The sequence below is a fragment of the Macaca nemestrina genome, chromosome 2, assembly GCF_043159975.1.
Source record: "Macaca nemestrina isolate mMacNem1 chromosome 2, mMacNem.hap1, whole genome shotgun sequence".
Classification (NCBI taxonomy): Eukaryota; Metazoa; Chordata; class Mammalia; order Primates; family Cercopithecidae; genus Macaca; species Macaca nemestrina.
Genome location: NC_092126.1, coordinates 59,281,404 through 59,302,299, shown reverse-complemented (window position 1 = coordinate 59,302,299; position 20,896 = coordinate 59,281,404). Strand labels below are relative to the sequence as shown.

Sequence of the window (20,896 nt, the reverse complement as noted above, 5' to 3'; positions counted from 1 at the left end):
TGGAAATAATTTCCCTTTTGATTTTGAGAGTTTTGTGGCTATAAACAAAATTATTTATTTACAAAGAAAGAAGTGACAGGTGAGAAAGACATCTGAGGGGATAGAGGGAGGAAAAGGGGAAAAAAGCATGTATTAATTTAAACTCGGACCCCGTAAAGAAGGTACTTCATGTATATCTAATATCCAGTGAGAGTCTAAATCTTGTAAAGATTTCCTCTCTAGAAAGACAATGTTCTTCCCTGTCTTTCAGGGCTAAGTTTAATACTTCATGTTGCTGTCTAAAAACCATATTTATGATTGTGCAGAATATGTTTCTCTGCATATTACTCTGATTGCATGCCATGGCTAAGAGCAGACAGAATTTCAAGTTTTGCATGTCTACTCTTTGCAAGAACATTATCATCTTTATTAGCACTCACTGAGCACCTACTTTTTGCTTTATATATATAATTTCCCTTTACTCAACTAGTTTGTAAGATATGTATTATTATACCCATTTCACAGATAAGAAAATTGTTATCAGGTTAAGCAACTTGCCTATGGTCAAATAGCTAATATGTTTTACTGTGCTTGTTAAAGCTGTAGGGTTGCTAAGTAAAAACATTAAATACATTGCTTTATTTTTTTTTTTGAAGAAAGGATTAAAGCAACAGTCATACATATACTTAGGTACATGGCATTTCCCCCTCTTTCTAAAACCACGTCCCATTTCTATCTTTCTATGACTGTTAATTGCAACTAACATTTCTCTGCCTTCCAACCTCTGAAGAGTCAAGCTACCAACAAATATTCTATTAAATTATTTTATTTGCATAAAGCTTATCTTGAGCTTTTTATCTCATTGGGTTAGTGTTTCTGATATGTCCCAATTCCTGCAATTTCTTAATCTTTAGGATTTTTTTTTTTTTTTGTCTAGAATCAGCACCCATTTTATTCCTTTCTCATAGCTACCACATGAACTCTTTTATCTCATTTCTTCATTTGTAAGTGGAGATAGTAATAGCAAAATCCTCCACTAGCATCTATAAAATATGACTAGTAATAATATAGACCTCAGCAGATTGTTTTGATGATGAAGGAGACAACACAGTGAGCATGAGCCTGAGGTGCTTACCATAGAACCTGACAAACATCCCCTAGTAAGGGAACCAGAAGTCTCAGTGCTTTTCTGCCCAGTGTGTAGCCTTTGGCAGCATGTGGCTGTTGAGCATGCAACATGCAACATGTGTCTAGCTTGAATTGGAATGTGCTTGCTCTAGGTGTAAAATATATGCTGGATTTCAGAGATTTGTAGAAAATAAAAGTAAAATATCTCAATAATTTTTAATATTTATTACATGTTGAAATGATAATATTTTGGCTATATTGGGTTAAAGAAAATCCATTATTAAAATTAATTTCACCGGTTTCATTTTAATGTTTTAATGTGGTCACTAGAAAATTTAAAATAAGATACAGTTATGCATCCCATAGCAACAGGGACACGTTCTGAGAAATGCATTGTTAGGTATTTTCCTCATTGTGTGAACATCACAGGGTTCTTATGCAAACCTAGTTGGTATAGCCTACTGCATATCTAGGCAATATGGTATAGCCTGTTGCTCCTAGGCTCCAAATATGTACAGCATGTTACTGTACTGAATACTAGAGGCTGTTGTAACACGTGGTGTTGTATATCTAAACATAGAAAAGTTATAGTAAAAATACGGTATAAAATAGTATACCTGTGTAGGGCACTTCCCATGACTGGAGCTTGCAGGACTGGGAGGTGCTTTGGGTGAGTCAGTGAGTGAGTGGTGAGTGAATGTGAAGGCCTAGGACATTCTTGTACACTACCATAGACTTTGTAAACACTGTGCACTTAGGCTACACTAAATTTATTTTCAAGATTTTTCTTTCTTCAATAATTAACATTAGCTAGCTGTAACATTTTTACTTTATAAACTTTTAATTTAAAAAAACTTTTGGCTGGGCACGGTGGCTCACGCCCGTAATCCCAGCACTTTGGGAGGCCAAGGTGGGTGGATCACAAGGTCAGGAGTTAGAGACCAGCCTGACCAACATGGTGAAACCCTGTCACTACTAAAAATATAAAAATTAGCTGGGCGTGGTGGTGTGCACCTGTAATCGCAGATACTCAGGAGGCTGAGGCAGGAGAATCGCTTGAACCCAGGAGATGGAGATTGCAGTGAGCCGAGATCACGCCACTGCCCCTCCAGCCTGGGCGACAGAGCGAGACTCCGTCTCAAAACAAAAAACAAACAAAAAAACCTTTCAACTTATTTGTAATAACATAGCTTAAAACACAAACACATCGTACAGTTGTACAAAAGTATTTCCTTTATATCGTTATAAGCTTTTTTTCATTTTTAAAAAGTATGTTTTTAGCTTTTTAAACTTTTTTATTTGTTACAAACTAAGACACAGACACACGCATTAGCCTTGGCCTACACAGGGTCAGGACCATCACTATGTTCCACCTCCACATCTTGTTCCTCTGGGAAGTCTTCAGGGACACACGTGGAGCTGTCATCTCCTGTGATCATAATTCCTCTTTTGGGAACACCCTTCAGGAGAACGGCCTGCATGAGGCTGTTTTACAGTTAACTTTTTTTTTTTCTAGTAAGTAGAAGAAGTAACACTCTAAAGTAAAGATGAAAGGTATAGTATAGTAAATACATAAACCAGTAACATGGTCATTTATTATCATTATCAAGTATTATGTACTGTAGATGATTGTGTGTGCTAGACTTTTAGATTACTGGCAGTGCACTAGGCTTGTTTATACCAGCATGACCACCAACACACAAGTAATTCATTGCACTAGGACCTTAGGACAGCTACAACATCACTAGGCAATAGTAATTTTTCAGCTCCATTATAATCTTATGGGTCCGCCTCCATATATGTGGTCCATCGTTGACTGAAACACCCATGATTGAATGTGGTTCATGTTATCTTTCTCTCAAACAGTGTAGGTGGTTTTTCAATTGTTACCAGCAATCATGACCTTTCATGGACTCCACAGCATTAGAAGGACAATTTTTATGGCCTTCAAGAAGTTTCAGGTTGAAGCTATTTCTCTAGGATCAGCTTCTCATGTGGCAGTAGCCTTGGGCCTGTAACAGTCCTGTATCTCAGCTTCTAACCAACCCTGGCTCAGTTTTCAACAGAGACAGCAACTTGAGCCAAAAGAAATGGATGTCACTACACAGTTCACCCCTGACATCTGTGATAGTGTGTGTTATCACTGACATGTTCTCATTTAAACTATATTATAAGGGCAAGGGGAAAGAAGTAAGAAAAATTTGCTATCGTGTAGAAAATTCTGGGGAACCTCAAATAACTCACTTTATATCTAGCAGGAGTTTATGCTTCAGAGATCATCTGTCCCTACAAAAGACATTTTATCATGGTAAGGGTGTGGTCAGCAATAGAAAACTATGATCTCAGCAGAAGTCCCTCTACCACCCCATAGCTTAGTAATTTTCTTACCAACAGCTAGCTGAGGTAGTGTGCATCCCAGACGCTCTGCAATTGGGGAAAGGTCTTTTAGCTTGTTTTGCTGTTTTCTCCCTTCTTCACTTACAATTCTTTCTTTCAACCACTGGTAGCACTGAGGAAAAGCATAACATTGAAATGTTAATGTCTGGTAAAGATCTGATGTCAAAGAATGGTAATTCAATAAAATATGTGAACCTTATGATGATTTTCTGAATTTTTTGACCCTTATGTTTCACACTGCCAGGGATGATTTCATCCAAAGAAATGTTCCTCACAATCTTGCTCCTTGTTTATTGGTTCAAAGCAGATTGATTTTGACTAATATTCACCATTCAAATTGATCAGCCTGCACAGAAGTTGTTATAACCCTGATCGTGACTTATAAGCACTTACATCCTAGCCTGTCCAATAGAGGAGGTCATATTTCTTATTGGGATAGCCCAATTTTAGAATGTAGCAAAAAAAAAAAAAAAAGTGCATTTACATTTTACCAAGATCTATTATGTCTCCTTTTTATTAAGAAAACTGGGTGCCAAGCTTTCTGCTCAAAGAAAATCTTTACTTTACATTTTTGTTTGACTATTTTTCTCCCCCTTGCTTTCAGTTCACTGCTAATCTCTTATTCTTTTTATAATAGGGCTTTGTTGTTAGCTTCTGCAGCTTCTTGCTAGAAGCAGACATGGCATAACTGATAGATACCGAGTAGATTTTTAAAATTTTAAAGTGGATAAAGACTTTGCAAATGTTATTACCTATTGTGTAACTATTGAAACTTTAAAAAGTAAAGAAACTCAAAACAGGAAACTATTCTTTAAAGCCAATGAGAAGAAACTGACCCTGATCTATAGACTACAAAATGAACCTAATTTCCTCAATATAAAGAGAAAAATATTTTAGAACTTCTCAATGCCCTACTTTCCAGAAGGCTCTGCTCTTACTATGAGAAAGGGAACAACAGACTCTTCTACATAAAGCGAGCACTAAGCAGCAACACTCAGAGGAAAAGAATATTTGTAAGAGTGTTAGTCTGTTTTAGGGAAAATAATTGAAAATCATCACACTGTGTGGCAATGTGGACTTTCTCTCTTGTGTGTATTTGCGACACAATCGCCATCGCAGATCTTTATCTTCCCAGAGGCCGCAGAATGCTCTGCAACAGGCAGTGGGCCATGGACACTGCACCCACGTGATTTCAATAGGCTACTGGCTTTTGTTTTTTGAGCATTTTTTTCATCATTCTAAGACAATATTTCCAAAGAAAAGGGTAACCATATTATGTTTTATTGTGATTTTTTGAGTTATTTTGCCGATGAGAAAAGGAGAAGGGCAAGCTGCCCGTTTTGCCTCCTAAATCTCAAAGGCTTATGGGCTGGCTCCTAACTTGGTGGCCTGCTTGGGGAGATGGCTAAAGTTTTCCCAGCCTTAGCTCTGGGAAGCCTCAGCTCCTTCAAAAAGAAGAATGGCCTGAAGCATCTCTCCAGAGATGACAGTTGGTGCCAGTGGTGATGAGATGGACATTGTGAACAATGGACACTGCCTGGGGACCGGGCAGACTTCCTGGGCCAGTGCTGTCTACGTCAGAGAGTCCCTGAACTTACTTTTGGTGTCCTCCATGGGAAAAACACCAATCCTCACTAAAGTTTCATAACATCTTTCAGGGGACCAATATTTCTGAATGTATTCAAACAGACTAACAAATATTAAAAACTAATAGCCAACTGCTTTTTGAACAATTGCTTCTTATTAGTATTAGCATTTCTGAGTTTCAGTATATACCATGCATGTAAAGAGTGGTTGGTTTATCAATCTTTTGTAACTTTTCTGTTTTTGAAATCTTGTATGCAGTGCATTCTCTTCCTTAGGATTGGGTTACAAGTTCTATGTATGTGTGTGTGTATATATGTATGTGTGTGTAACACACATACACACGCACCATTTTCAGAGACAGACTTCCAAAAGTAAAAAACATTAAAAAGTAAAAATCAAGCAATTATTTATTGAGTCCCTATCTCTCCATCTTCAACACCATAAATCTCATTGTTGCTTTAGCCTATGGAAATACAAGCAGATTAGGGTTTTTAAAAAGTAGATGCATAGTTTTTATACTGCTTTCCTCATACCAAAGGAAACAAAAGTGTGTTGGAAATAAACAGCTTTAACTGCTTTACAAATGAGAACGTGTTAGCAGAGATAGGAATGAGGCTTAATTAAAATATTAATTAAATATGGAAGCAAACAAGTGTGTTTTATAGGAAGGTTGGAGGTGGGTGTGCTTGTGGCAGTAATATACCCAGCTTGCTGACTGGGCAGTAATCCATGAATCAAAAGGTGAAATCTCCTCATCCAACCCTATTCTATCATCCCACTGCACTGCAATGATTTGATTACTTGTTGGTTTTTCTAAACCTAGCAGGTGGAAGAAGCCAGGGATGGCTTGTTGCTCACGTCAGCATCTCCAGTTCTGACACTTGTAGCTGGCAAGGAGGAGGGGCTCAGCTAATATGGTGGTCAAGGAGGAGTCAGAGAAACCAGAGTTCTGTGGGGTCAAAATAAATCTCTTCCCATTTTTCAGATTGATCATGACACCTCCTCCCCAATGCAATGTGACTCTGTCAGCAGTCCTGTGGGACTCCACAGGGCTTGTGGAATCCATATTATTTCATGATTCACCCCTTCATATGTCTGTCCCTCTCATAAGGCCTGGAGCTACTCCTTGAAGGTTGCGACTGTCCCATTCATCCCTGTATCCTCAGCACCCAGCACAAAGTCTAGGTACACTCAGTAAATATTTGTCAACGGGACAACTGAATGAGCTTTTCTCCACAGATTAGTTGGCTATTAGTTTTATGTACGTTACAAACTCTAAATTTTCTTAAAGCCTATTTCTTTGCCCTCTCCCAATGCTATGATGATTTTATAAGTCCCTGTTTCATAGGTATTGATATTGGGGTGAGAATAGTCTGTGAGACTTGCCCCAAATCCCTAATTAGTTGTTTGTTAATCTTGGATTGAACTCAGGCTGAAACTGGAGCCATGGACAGAATCAGTCACATTTCAGTTCTGAACACTGTCTAGAATAATTTAACACCCAAGATCGCTGACTATTTCTACTTAAACATCAAAGGCTTTGACTCAAAACAAAAGCAAAGTCACTATTGAGGTTGAGATCTCTAGGTAAAATGCTAGAGCTGAAAACTTGCCTTCTGAAATTTTGCCATAATGTACAATATGCTTTGTTTCTTTATATGAGCGCTTGACGTACTTGGACCACCTGTCTCCCCCAACTTTGATTCATCAAGGTGTGCATGCTTCTTATTTTTTTTTGACAGAGGGGTACATACTTTTGTATTTTTTTTTTTTTTTTAGAAAGGATCTCACTATACTGCTCAGGTTGGAGGGAAGTGGCATGATCTCAGCTCACTGCAGCCTTGACCTCCCAGGCTCAGGTGATCCTCTCACCTCAGCCTCCTGAGTATTTGGGACTGCAGGTGAGCATGATATCTAGCTAATTTTTTGTATTTTTGTAGAGATAGGGTTTCGCCATTTTGCCCAGGCTGGTCTCAAACTCCTTGGCTCAAGCGATCTGCCCACCTCCACCTCCCAAAGTGCTAGGATTATAGATATGAGCCACCATACCTGGCCTAAATTTTTCTAGAAAGCATTTTGCCAAGAACAGGGAGGAGCTGCCAATACATTTTATTGCACTATTTATTTCTATTTAAAAGCTGTACACCTGGTCTCTTGATCAGACTTTATTGATTTGGTTATGGCTCATCAAATTAACAAAGGCTTAAGTACCTCTTATGTACTCATCAGGCTCTGTGATGGGTCAGATGAGAAGGTTTCAGTTTCTGTCCTAGATGTATTCACAAATCATTACTTAGTAACATGGGAAGTGTTTTTTTGTTGGGGTTCCACTCTTGTCAATGATTTCCTTACAAGCTATGTCTTTACTGCCTCCTAATGGGAAATGCCATGATGAAGTGGTGCATAACCTGAGCTGATCATAGTACCTTACCCTTTTAGCCACTGTCATTGGTCTCACAGGGTGGCACATGACCTAAGCTTGGCCAGTCTTCTCTGGACTGAAGTTGGTAAAGAAAAGATCACTTTTATCTTAGGTTACATGCCTTTAGAAATGCAAACCCGCAACCACCAGTTTTCCTGCTCCTGGTGTCATGGAGGAGACCCATTTGTAGTATAAGAAAATGACACCGACAAGCAGAGAGAACTAGAGAAGATGGAAAATCCTGACAATGTACGAGTTCATGGATGGAGTCATTGCTGAGGCCACTCCATATTTCCCAAGGATGTCTTTGTGAACCAATAGAGTCCCCATTCTCTGATCAGATTAGTTTTCATTGAGTTTTGTTACTTGCAACCAGAGAATTAGAAGACTCTGTAAGAAGCATTCATGGAATAATAGAGAAGGTACAAATAGCTCATTTTTGTAAAGTTAGGACAGTCTTCATAGAGAAGACAACCAAGCTTTGCCTTTAACAATAAGAAGGGGTTCCACAGGAGAATGAAAAGAAGGACATTTCTGGGAGGCAAAGGAGAGTACAGTGCATTTGCATGGAAAATGAAGTAGTATGATATGGGAGACACAAATGAAAAAATAGGCTCAACTTAGATCCCAAGGGAGTTTCCTTGAATGCTTTATTGTGGAGTTATGGCTTTGTCCTATAAGCAATGATTGGGAAATCATTAGAGGATTTTAAGCAGAGTTACGATATGGTCAGATTAACATTTTTAAAAGATTCAGTGGTCACAATGGTGGGTCGTTGAGGAAAGGGAAGGAAATCAGAGGCCAGATGGGAGGCTACTATAGTAAATCTGACAAGAAATGATGAAGATCTAAACAAGGGCTGTGCACAAGATGGATCTTAGAGTCAAGATAGAGTCTGGAGGATTTGGTGCCTTGTTGAACAGGAATAAGGAAGGAAAGGAGGCAGTCTGAGATAATGCCTTGGCTTCTGACCAAGATAACCAGATGGATGGGTGGAGGCACTGTTAAGCAAGAAGGAATGGCAGGTTCTGGGGGTGAGGACAGATTCCATTAGGCATGACTGATGCCCATGGGACTTCTACTTGGAGATGTCTAATAGACACAAAGAAGGAGTGCTGTGCAGTTCAGCAGTGAAGTCAGAGCTGATAACACAAATTTAGAAATCATTGTTAGAGTAGTGGGGCCAGATGAGGGGGCCCAGAAAATCCAGAAAAAGTAGTATTACCTTCTAAAAGAGCTCTAGATAGGTATTTTTTATGCTGATTTAATTTATCCTTCAACTGCAGTTCAATACTACAACAGATGCAAAATATTAACATCTTAATCTTATTAGTATAACAATAGCCAATGTGAAACACAAACTACTTATTCTCTTTTAGGGTGAGATGAATGTTACCAATTTATTTATCTACTTGCCCAGATATCTATCTTTTAATTTAACTTACTTTCTTTCCTTCCTTCCTTCCTTCCTTCCTTCCTTCCTTCCTTCCTTCCTTCCTTCCTTCCTTCCCTCCCTCCCTCCCTCCTTCCTTTTCTCTTTCTCTTTCTTTCTTTCTTTCATGGTATCCTCATTCACTCCTAAGGTTGCTCTGATACTTGCCTCCTTTACTTTTTATTTTTTATTTTTTTGCTCTGGAAACTATACTCAAGCGGCTTTCCTAAGTGCACATACATTACTCCGAAAGCACTCAGGCTGATAATGTAGAGCCTTGAGAGTCTGCAGAGCTCTAAAGAAGCATACTTTGTGATCAGCCACCTTTCATCTATTGAGAGCTCTTAATGTTTATTATTAAGGATGTTCCAGTAGATACAGAGTTGACTTTATAAAAGTCAGCAATAGAAATATTTCCCAAGCTGCTTTTGGGCTTAGCCACCTTCAAACATTTGTTACTCTTTCTTTTTTTTTTTCTTTTTCCTTTCACTAGTGAATTTGTGAAAGCTTTTTCAGCTGTTTGCAAGCTTTTCTCAGTGATGAAGGTTAGACAATCATGCACTCCAAATACAGCATAGCTACTTTTTTCTCCTTTAAAAACCTGGGTTTAAAGACAAATAAAGATGTCTTTGAGGGAGATAATTAACTGAAAGCCAGAAGACCTGGGTTCTAATATCAGCATTTTCTGTTATGAGTTTATGGTCTTGGATTGTTATTTAAGGTCTTCGTGTTTTAGTTTCTGCATCTGAAAAGGGTCTGCCTCTCAGCAGGTTATTGTGAGAACAAACACTCAGCCTATATAGAAATGCTTGGAATTTGTCAGCAAGCCTCTGAAAGAACATGTGACACCATGCTTAGCTCAACTGACTAAAAGTCACCTGTATCCATTCTGTTTGTGAGAATAAAAGTTGTTGAATGAAAACACTTAGCTCAGTGCTTGGCACATAGTAGGTATTCAGTAAAATTGTAATTATCAGTGCTTCCCTTCTTCCAATTCCTTCCTTCTTCACTCCCTTCTTGCCTTCCTCTTTTTACACTTCTTTCCTAAGATGCTTTTAGTCTGTCTTTGTTGACTTGTTAGACTTGTTTCAGAACAATCTTTAATTTTTAGAAGAGAGACCTTATTTAATATTCTGGGATAATTGTTTTTTGTAATAATACAAAACTAGAAATAGGACCATGTCATCGTGCTTTAGGAGATATTTATGTTGTATTATTTTAGAGAACAAACAAGCAAAAGCTCAACTGTTACACACAGAAAGGAAAGTCAAAGGCCTAGAGCCTTGAAAATATTCTGATTAGGGAAGCTCATGGTGGCCACAGCCACAGTGATTAAAGGATTGGTGGTTCAGACTTGACTTGAGCTGTTTTCCCAATAATTTAGCGCTGATGGAGGCAAGAGGTTGCGTAAGGCTTATACTTCCTCTTAGAAGGACTCTGGTTTATCTGATTTTTTAAATGCCTGTATTTTCTCTCCCTTGACAATACAGAGTAATTTGTGATTCTAATGTTATTACACATTCTCTCAAGTTTTTAAAAACAGGCATGTTGTTATTAATAAGGAGAGATGTTTGGAGTACTCTCCAATAAATTAGTCATCAAGATGTCCTGAATGGAGGTAATTTTGTGTCGATGATCTTGAATATCTTTTTGCTTCAGAGCAGAATTTAAACTGCTTTAAGTGACAGAAGCTTTGCTATGTATCTGTCTCCTGAAGTCTCCCCTTCTAACCCACTGCCCCCAACACACACTAAAAAGTGTCAAACATACTCAGCTACAACTGTTGGCCTTATATGGATTAAGCCTCTATGGCTTACATTTTATTTTGTAAGTTACATTTTATCAGTTTCAAATGATGGAATGTTTTCTTTAACATATGAATAAATAACAATGTAGGAATTTGAGCCCTGCAAGTCCAATCAGGTCATTGGGCACTTTTTCCCCAGTCCCCAGAGGAAGAGAATATTCGACGCATTCGACGCAGGCAGATTACGAAGGGCTGACTGATACATGGCCAGGCGCCGAAACCTCCAGAAGGCTCAGAGGAACCTGCCAGAGGCCACTGGCCCGGACAACACAGTCTGCCTGAGCTGGGAAGCCCTAGGCTGTTGCAGAGCTGTTCTTATCGATCTTCCCTCCTTCCTAGCCCGAGGCTTTTTTCTAGACATTGAGAAAAATACCTTCAGTGAAGCCCTGGAACTTTCAGGCACCCCATTTCCGTATTTTCCTGAGATGATTCCACAGGCAAGTGGAGACCACGTCATTGCACCAACCCCTACAGAAGAAAAAACTGAGAAAGCTGCTTGTGCAAATTGGGATCAAAAGTTGCGGGGGGGGGGGGGGGGGGGAGGGATGGTGGTGTTTAAATAGAATTTGGTAGGTTATCGGGAAAAGCTGTCCAGATAAATGAGTTAATATCGGCATGCATTTTTTCCATTACAATTTAGGAGCTTACAAATTGTGTTTCATTCTTTCATCAACCAATTAAACATGGACTGTCAGTTCTTGGGAAAGCCTGAAAAATGTGGCTGAAAAATGTGGCTTATCCATGAATTTTTGTTGTCCATTGAGTGCCTAACATAGTGCCTGGTACACAGCAGGAGCACACACCTGGTACACAGCAAGCACTCAATAAGTGAGAGCAATAATAACAATTGTTGTTGTTGAATTTTTATCTTTATCTCCTTTTCCCAGAATTTTCCTGCTCATATGAACCTCTAATTTTTAGGAAGAAAATTATCTCTGGAAACTTTTGATAAATAAGGCTGAAAATGTGGCTTATTCATCTTTTCCTAATGTCTAAATTTCCTGGGTACATGTTATATATGTATTTCTCCCCTCTCTCTGAAGGCATTAGTTCTACCTACACAAAGTGATAGTGCCCGACTTAGTAGTTGTTGAATTTCCCAATTCTCACTCAGTGCCAGGGCTAGGGTAGTAGATACAGATGTATATATCCATGATATTTTTGAAAGGTAGTCATTGTTTACTCGAGCAAGCACCAATGAAAAATGAATTTATTCATTGGTTGTTCCCTTTATTCAGTATGCATTTTTTTGAACACCTGCTGAGTACAGCTGAAACACTAGTCACAATTTACAACTCTGCTTGGCTTTCATCAGTGATACCTTGTAGACTAGGTGCAGATTCTGCTACATTTTGATTCTGCTACAATCTCTGGAATGCATGGTTCTTACAATGTCTGTGTTAATTAGGGACATTTAGGAAAGCATTTCAGTAACACTGTTTTTACTTCTTCCCCCCCCCCCCCCAAATCAGTGATCTTTCTCTTGTTAAAAATACCCAGTAGCTTTTATTCTGAAGATTACCTATTTTGTGGTAGAGCTCTGGCAGCTGGACCTCCACTTTCTCTCTCTGGAAAAGATGGTACTCAGCTTGTTCACAGACTGGTGGGATCATATTGAACTGTCTTGCTACAGAATAGGCTTCCTAGGGAGGAATGAGATTACAACTGAATTTATACTGATGAGAAATGAGGCTTCACTGTAATTTGTATGCATGAGAAATGTTTACTTTGGTGAAATCAGTACAAACCAAGAAACATGTAGGATGCCAAATAATAAGCAAATTTGTCACCACCAATTTCACTAAGAGCAATATGAAATGTAGGAAACCCTTATTAATTTTTTGGGAGGGTTTGGATTGAGTTAAGTCCAGGGCAAATTAGTCAAAGTGTGAATTATACACTATGATAAAGAAAATGTAGTTTAACTATTTTTAAGTTCCTAAAGACATAAGACTTAGACTAACATATAAAAGTATCTTTAACTAGCTTGGTATAAACAATGTAGTTAATACAGTTTTTTATAAGAAAACTAGAATACTCTGTTAATATATCTCCATAGCTGTGAAATTCACTTTGCCCTCTTGCCACCAGGGAACACTGTATTCTCTGTTGTATTCTGAATGGATGAGCTCCGGCTCCAATATCCATCTCTATAATGATGGAATTGGTTCTAGAATTCCAGTACCATAGTGATTATGAGAAAAGTTTGCAAAAGATCTTGCAATTTATGCATGGCATCTGAAAAGCAATAATAAGGTACTCAATAACCATTTAAAAATAGAAATTAAATTACCATTATCTCCATAGCACTCCACCTCGAGGTGCCCCAGTACATCGCCATGCCTTGGTTTATCACATGTGTCATGGCTCGGACAATTTCTATGGAAAGTCAAACAGACAACATTTCATGAATTCATCTACTTTTCAAAGATATGTGATTTTTACCCCTCTAGCCAAAGCCTAGAAGCTTAATGCAGTTATTTGTTTGATTAATAAAATTAGTCTAATATTGGTGACAACATTATTGTCTGACACGAAATATTGATGGTTTGGAGGCTGATGGTACTTTTAGGTAAACTGACATTCCATTTTCCATTTGCAGCAACAACACTAAATGGTATTGAAAATATAATGAGCACTTTAAGTTCTTCCTTTACTTTTATTGCTTGATGATTCCTGGCCTAATAAAGAATACACGATTCACCTTTTTAAGAGCCTGGGTACCTTCCTCACTAAAGTGAGAAGTAAGAGAAGGTATCTGCTTTGACTTTGCAGAATGTGAGGTCACTGAGGGTGAAAGGCCTGTCTCTGTATATTGGACTTGCAGAGCATGGCCGCACACAGAATGGGTCTCTAAGAGAGGTGACTCAGCGACAATGTGTTTAGCAGAAAGATAAACATATTAAATGCTGAACAAACAGCTGAAGCCACAGTGGCTCACAGCTTGCAATGACACACCCTGTCCTTGATCACTTTGAACCAAATTTTGTCCTAAGACACCCACATAATTGATTTCATTGGGGCCTGTTTGTGGTCCCACCCGGTGTGCTCATCAGCCTCATGCAGCTGAACATCACATTTCCTAAACAGGAAAATGAATCCCTTCCCCAGAGGATGGAGCTGAGCAAATCCTCTTGGCACCAGCCAGATGTGTTGCGGAACAAGAGAGCGTGGAGACCCTCAGTTTAATTTAGTTAAAATTTACAGACAGGGTTGGATTTCTTCCTCAAAGCAGGTCAGTTAAACACTCAGGATGCCAGGTCACTCAACATTTTCAAATAGTCACGTGCCTTGGGCTTTTCTATTTCTCAGTAATACCAGTCAGTTAAATGCCCTTCAAAAGAACCAAATCCTTGTCTCAAAGTAGAGTTGCAGTAGATGTATTCTTTTTTATTATTATTATTTCTCATGAGCAGGCACTGTCTAAATCGATAGGGAACAGGATTTGAATGAAATGGCCAGAGTTAGAGTCTTAGCTTCTTTGCTTGTTTGGCTTGTGTAAATTATTTTTAATCGCCCTTGATTTCTTTGTTTGGAAGATGGGAATGCTTTCATTCACCATTGTGTGTCCAACAGAGATAAAAGCTGGCTTTATAAGCAAACGTTTTCTTTCTTGGAGAAAGACTCTAGAATATCAAATTATTGCCCAGCAACTAAAACTATGAAGTTCATTCTCCATTTATAAAACATATGATTAAAAACGTGTAAGGAACCGCTTTTCTTCTCTTTTACTGTACAAATGGAGATGCGTGCCTATGATAAACATTTCTAAAAGTTGAAAACAATGATATGAATCTCTGCCCCAGATGAATTTTCTCTTTGGATGTCTCCATCACTGCACCAGCTCCCTTTCCCTTCACATCCTGTGTCATTCAGAGCTGGGAGTTCAGTCAATCAACAGTATCTATTAGGTGTCTGCTGTCCTGGGTGCTGGAGATATTGTGGTGAATCAAACATGCTGGTAAACATAGAAGAAGTTAACAGAAAATAAACTGGACCTGGCCTCTCCCTTAACTCTGTCTCCGCCATCAAGTAAGACAGGTACAGAGTGCTGACAGGTGGCTTGGGCAGTTGGGAGTCCTTGACAAGAGCAGTGAAGATGGAGTGGAAGTTGTGACTCTTCGTGTGCACTCATTCAATTATACAACACACAGGTATTACAAGCTTAATATTTGCCAGTCACTGTGCTGGTTGCTGGGTTCATCTGTGAGTAAAACAGACACAAACTTCCTGGACTCAGAGAGTTTCAAGTTGAGTGGGAGAGACAGAGAGGTAAATAAGTAAGTCATTATAAAATGTAAAGTGTTATAAAGAAAATAACATAGGGGACTGGGACAGGAAATGAAAGAGAAGACATATTTAGTGGAGTAAGGAAGGTCTCACTAAAGCGCAATCATGTTTAGGCATAAAAAAGCAAACAGGAGCCATCCATGTGAAGAACAGTGGAAGAGCATTCGAGGCAGATGGTATAGTATGTGCCAAGGCCCTGAGGAAGGACAGAGCTTAGCGAGTCCCAGCAATGGGAGGGAAGGAGGACGGGGGTGCAAGATAAAGTTGGCAGAGGGCAAACCATGTCATTTGTATGTTATTCAAGGTTTAATGATGCCATTAACATTTTATCAGGTAAGGGGATGGTAGAATAGAGTTTGCATTTCAGAACACTGTCTCTATGCTGTGGAGAATCATTAGTAACAGGGAGGACTGGAGGAAGTAGGAAAAGCTTGAGGAAGGTATTGCTGTATTCTAGGCAGGAGATGAGGGTGATTTGTAATAGGGTGGTGGTGGCAAACAGAGAGAGAGGTGGATATATTCAAAATATAAGTTGAAGGCAGAATCCACAATACTTACAGATAGATGGGGTGTGGTGAGGGAAAGGGAGGAATTAAAGCTGTTTCCCAGATATCTGGTTGTTTACAGAGATAAAGGAGACTCAAGGAGGAACATGTTTGGGAGAAAAATCAAGGGTTCTTCTTCGGACATGCGAAAAATGGAGATGCATGTGAGATACAAAAGGGGAGATGTTGAGCGGATATTTAATAGTTGGATAAATAAGACACTGAACAATCTGGGCCGGAGGTGGTATATACATTTATTAGTTACCAGTCTATTGATCATATTTAAATTCATGAAAATGGATGAGCCTCGTAAGGAAAGTCTATAGAGAGAAAAGAGAAGAGGTTCTGATGGCCAGCCCAGGGGTTAGAGACAGGACCCATGCAGGATGCTGGGTAGGAAGGGCCAGCCAGAGGGGCAGGAAGGAAGCCGGCACACAGGGATGTGTCAGACCAAGAGCAGAGGGCACTTCAAGAGGGAGCTGTGCCCACAGGGTGGAATGCCGTGGACATTCATGTCAGAACAGCCCCAAACAGTATCCACAGGATTTGGACACACGTAGGGAGATCACTGCGGACCGTGAGAAGAGCAGCTTCAGTGTCAGTGATGTGATGGGATCAAGCAAGGCTGGAGCCATTGGAGCCACTCAGTGGAAGAATGAGTGGAAGAAGGAGAGGCCTTAAAGACAATGAATTCAATACGTTTGGAAGAGAAACAGGACACGAGCTGACGGGACATTCAGAGTCACAGGACATTAAGAGTAAGCGTGTGTGCCATTTGGAGTGACCTAGGAAGAGGGAGTTATTGATGAAATAGACTGGGGGCTGGGAAGGAAGAGGGAGACTTGATAAAGGGAGAGGGAGGAGGGGCAGAGCCCCCATAGGTGGGAAGGACACTTCTGTCAAGATGATGGGACCCAGGGAGGTTTGTAGAACTCATCATGGGAAGACATGGGAGCACCTGTTTGATGAATTCTAGTCTCAATAAACTGTGAACCAAGTGTACAAGGAGGCGTGAGATGTGTAGGAGAAATGAGAAAAACGTGAGGAGAGCCTGTGCAAGGCACTCCAATGGCCAGGTCTTTTTGTTCCTGCTAGTTTTTTCCTCACTGTTTAGCTTTTGACTCTGAAGAGAAAAGCTTGGTGGAATTGGGAAAAGAGAACTCTGTGAGTTCTTGTCCTGGAAGGAGGCTGCAACATCAAAACTAGGGAGAAATTTCAGGAGAACCAAGAGGCTGCAGTTTTGGAGATTCATGTTGCCATGAATTAAAATTTAATTCTATTTCAGAGAAAAATTTGTTTAGCTTACTAACAGGAAAGAACCATACTGATGGCTGAGGTGGGTTTTTACATGATTTGAATAATTAAGAACACTAGAGGGCAGCATTGCTGAAAGGAAAAATCAACTGTCTTCTAGATACTGCTGTTTTAAGCGTATAACATGGAGATGCATTTTAAAAGCCTCCTAGGCAGAGTAACAATTCTGAGTGGGGAAAGGATGTTAGAAAGGTAGTTTAGTGCACCGCGTCAGCTGCCTCTGGGAAAGGAGACTCAGACGAATGTGATTAAACCTGATAACCCAGTACTGAATGTGACTCTCCTGCTCTGGACTCCTTCCCCAGTTTTCTAGAAGCCTTAACCCCAGTGGTTCGCAACTCCGACTGCATATTAGAAACACCTGGAGTGGGGGATTTACAACTACCCATGCCCAGGCTCCACTGAAATTCTGTTATATTAGAATCTCTTGTGGGTGAGGCCCCAGCATCGATGATAATTTAAAAACTCATCCCAGATGATGATTCTAGTGTGCAGCCAGGATTTAGAACCAATGCGCTTGTCTACACCAATGGTCTCGGGGTATAGCTTCTGGACTAGCAGCAGCAGCAGCACCTGGAAACTTGTTACAAATGCAAATCCCAGGGCCTCACCCCAGACCTAGTAAATTACAAAGTCTGCATCCGTGTTTTAAGTAGCCTTTCAAGTAATGCTGATACACACTGCTTTATACTATTCCCAAGCAAGCCATTTCAATGGGTACGAACGTCTTCCTACATTTCCGCTTTTACTTTTTTATCTAATCCAAGTGCTTCATGCTATAATCTTTAGTTATTTGCCTTAGTACATAAGCAAGGAGCTAGTATGATATCTATGCTGTCTCTCTCTCTCTCTCTCTCTGTCTCTCTGCTCTGAATCAGAACCACCTGGGAAGTTTGATAAAAATGCTGAGGTCCAGGTCCTCGCCTCCTTCAATGAGCCAGGGCCTTTGCATTATTTTCATTAGCTCTCAATCACAAACTTTTAGAAAAACTGACTAAACTATGGAAAGACTTTGTGAAGTCCTCCCTCTGCACTCCTTTCCAAGTTGAAATAATCATTATTCTTTAACCTAGTGGTGCCTCCCCAGGGCTCACCCGCCACAGGCAGCTCTCGCACATACTCCCTGTATCCTTAGCACACAGGTGGCTCCCTATAAATGCTGCAGGTCCATTTTGTTTCCTTGAGTACTGAATTTCCTTCTGTAAATTGAGAAATGATACGGATGTTGTGAAATTCTTTCAAAGCTTCACATAGGATAATGGGTGTAGAATAATTTGTGAATTTGAAACAGTAACACAAACTGAAAATGGCCCAGGTTTCTTCTCAAGTAGGCCCAGATTCTAACATTTTGGGGACAGTTGTTTCAGTAATGTAGGCCATCCATCTTTTTAAAAATATGCATTTTATGTCAAAGAAATTAATACAACTATTTGTTCTGAGTGAAAACAATTTTGGTTGATCAATATTTTAATTTTCTAAATTGGATCAGATGCCAAAAGTGGTAGCTCACATTAAACTTTTTTTCCTGCAAAATGTTCCCTAGAACTTTGAAAATTGTAAGCAAATAGTTGTACTGCATGAACAATAAGCCATAGGAGTAAAGATAAAAATATCTTTATTAGAAATGAGTGTTTTAATCATATAAAATTTATGCAAATTAATCTGGCCATAGAGACAAAAAGACAAAAGCAAAAGAAACCTTAGAGGTAATCCAGTGCAGTTTCTTCTCATTCTAGATGAGGAAACAGGTTAGGAGTGAAGTTTTTAGGCATAATTAAAAGCTTGAATATTATTGACAATTATAAATATTTTAAATATACTTGCAAAATGCTGAGAAAAACATGCAAAATAATAATTGTATTATTTAGTGAAATTACATGTAATTTTGTTCTTAATTTTTCACATTTCCAGTAAATATATGTTATACTTTTATGTAAAAAAGAAAGATTATCTAACAAGGCATCACTTTAAACACTAACATGTTATATATTTAACCAAATGAAATTGCTATTTTTAGAGCCCCATAATAGTTTAATATTGGCAGTATCCTATGGTTCAACCCAGATGATATCAGATTTTTTTTTAAGAGGCAAGGATCAAGATGGAGGCTAGAACACTGGTATAATGCAAGAATTTGGTTTCATCAGAGGAATTGCTGTTAACACTAATGAAAAATAGGCCTAGACCTAGGCACAATTTTTACTTCAGATCAGCTTTTGTGATTTATCTACCTTAAGTTGTTTATTTATTTAACTTCAGAAGCTTGTGTTGGTGGTGGTTTATAATTGTGCTTCTTTGAAGCTTAGAGGAATCCTCTTGAATCTTGATCAGTCCTTCATCTTCTGAGCTGTGGAGAATCCTCTCAGCTTGATGCCTGGAGATAGAGGACTACCATTCTTCAGAGGACTGGAAACTTATAATCATAAATGAAATGATGTCATCCTTAGTATGGATCATGAGTCACATGTCTTAAAGGTTTGCTGACTGTCTAAGGACAGCCTGGTTCCATTTGCCTTACAGAGCATGTACTAGGATGCAAAAGACATTGGTTTTTTTGGCCCCATCACAGTCACTAACCTTTGACATCTCTTGTCCTTGCTGAGATCTCAGTTTCTTCAATGCAGATGAGCAGATTGATCTTAATTAAGCATATACTGAATCTTGACAATAATTGTTTAGGTGGGAATATTTGAATCCCATTTTGTTGAGGAAGAACCTGAGACTCAGAAAGATAAAATCACTTGTGCCAGGTCTCAGCAGATAGTCTATAGACCCTGTCTAGCTTTGAAGTTCTGTGATCAGTCATCGTGAGAGGCTCTGTGCATAGTGCATTGAGGGAGAAGACAGTTTTGGGAGAGAAAACTAACAGGACATTTACTTAATTCACCTCATTGTGTGTTTGTGAACATGTGATGCCTTGTGTGGTTATATCCATCCATCCCTTTGCATTTAATACACAGATGGCTATAGTTCATGATGAGTATAAATGACTTGGGAAATATGATCTCTCTTTTTGTTTTTTTTGTTTTTTGTTTTTTGAAGAAAGACTAAAATCTGATGACTCTTTGAAAAGAAAGGCAAAAAAGGGCTGGTATCTGCATCTGATCTGTAAAGCTTAAAGAAAGAGTAGTATTCACAGGGCAGTTTATAGGGAATATGCTTTCTGGATCAGCGCACTGGCCAAACTGATTCTGAATCAGAACAGAACAGATTCAAGAGACTAGAAAGGAATTCACACACTGAGCCAAGTCAATAAAACCTCTTATATCTGGAGAAATTGAACCTTCTTCAAAACTCTGGCCCAAGAATGGAGCTTTATGTCTCTGAAGGCAATGCATTTTCCTCCACCCCGTAGCTACCCTGAGAGAACCCTCCCTAAAGAGCTCATGGTCCTCAACCTCTCCTCTCTGTCACACACTAGTTTTCCCTGACTCTAGACGGTTTGAAGTGAGACTTTGATATTGCCCAAATATGATTTCAGAACCTTATTCTAAAATGTGAAATAGGTTATTGAAATGGGACACTTTTAGTCTCACTTTTAGCTCAAGTCCAAAGGCTCTGAACAGCAACTGTTGTTTTTAAGTACCCCTGAGTTCCAAAGTGAAGAACTAGACCACCTATGCAGGAGACCATGGTGAAAAATGGTCATCTTTAGCCCAGCCTTCACCTTGAAACAAATAAATGAGTGGAAAAAACCCTTTTAGAACTGATCAATAAATTCAATAAGGCTGCAGGACACAAAATCAGCATATGAGAATCAGTACCATTTCTATACAATAGCAACAAACTAGCTGAAAAAGAAATCATGAAAGCAATCATTTACAATAGCCACAAAAAATTAAATACCAAGTGGTATGGTTTGGATGTTTGTCCTCTCCAAATCTCGTGTTGAAATGTGATTCCCAGTGTTGGAGGTGGGGCCAGGTGGGAAGTGACTGGATCATTGAGTGGATCCCTCATGAACGGTTTAGCATCATCTCCTTGGTGATAAGAGA

At 39.2% G+C, this 20,896-nt stretch overlaps 1 protein-coding gene across 5 annotated transcripts in view; it reads right to left on the bottom strand.

Annotated features, from left to right (window-relative positions):
• The window catches only part of LOC105488578 (potassium voltage-gated channel subfamily A regulatory beta subunit 1), a 501,524-nt gene that overhangs the window by 13,233 nt on the left and 467,395 nt on the right, over window positions 1-20,896 (bottom strand). For all 5 annotated transcript variants that reach the window (XM_071091130.1, XM_011752785.3, XM_011752788.3 and 2 more), the window contains 4 exons: window positions 13,046-13,131; window positions 12,275-12,395; window positions 11,126-11,220; window positions 3,496-3,616 (listed from right to left, as the gene is read on the bottom strand). In XM_071091130.1, coding sequence (XP_070947231.1) covers window positions 3,496-3,616; window positions 11,126-11,220; window positions 12,275-12,395; window positions 13,046-13,131 — 423 coding nt within the window. The remainder of the gene's footprint in view (window positions 1-3,495; window positions 3,617-11,125; window positions 11,221-12,274; window positions 12,396-13,045; window positions 13,132-20,896) is intronic.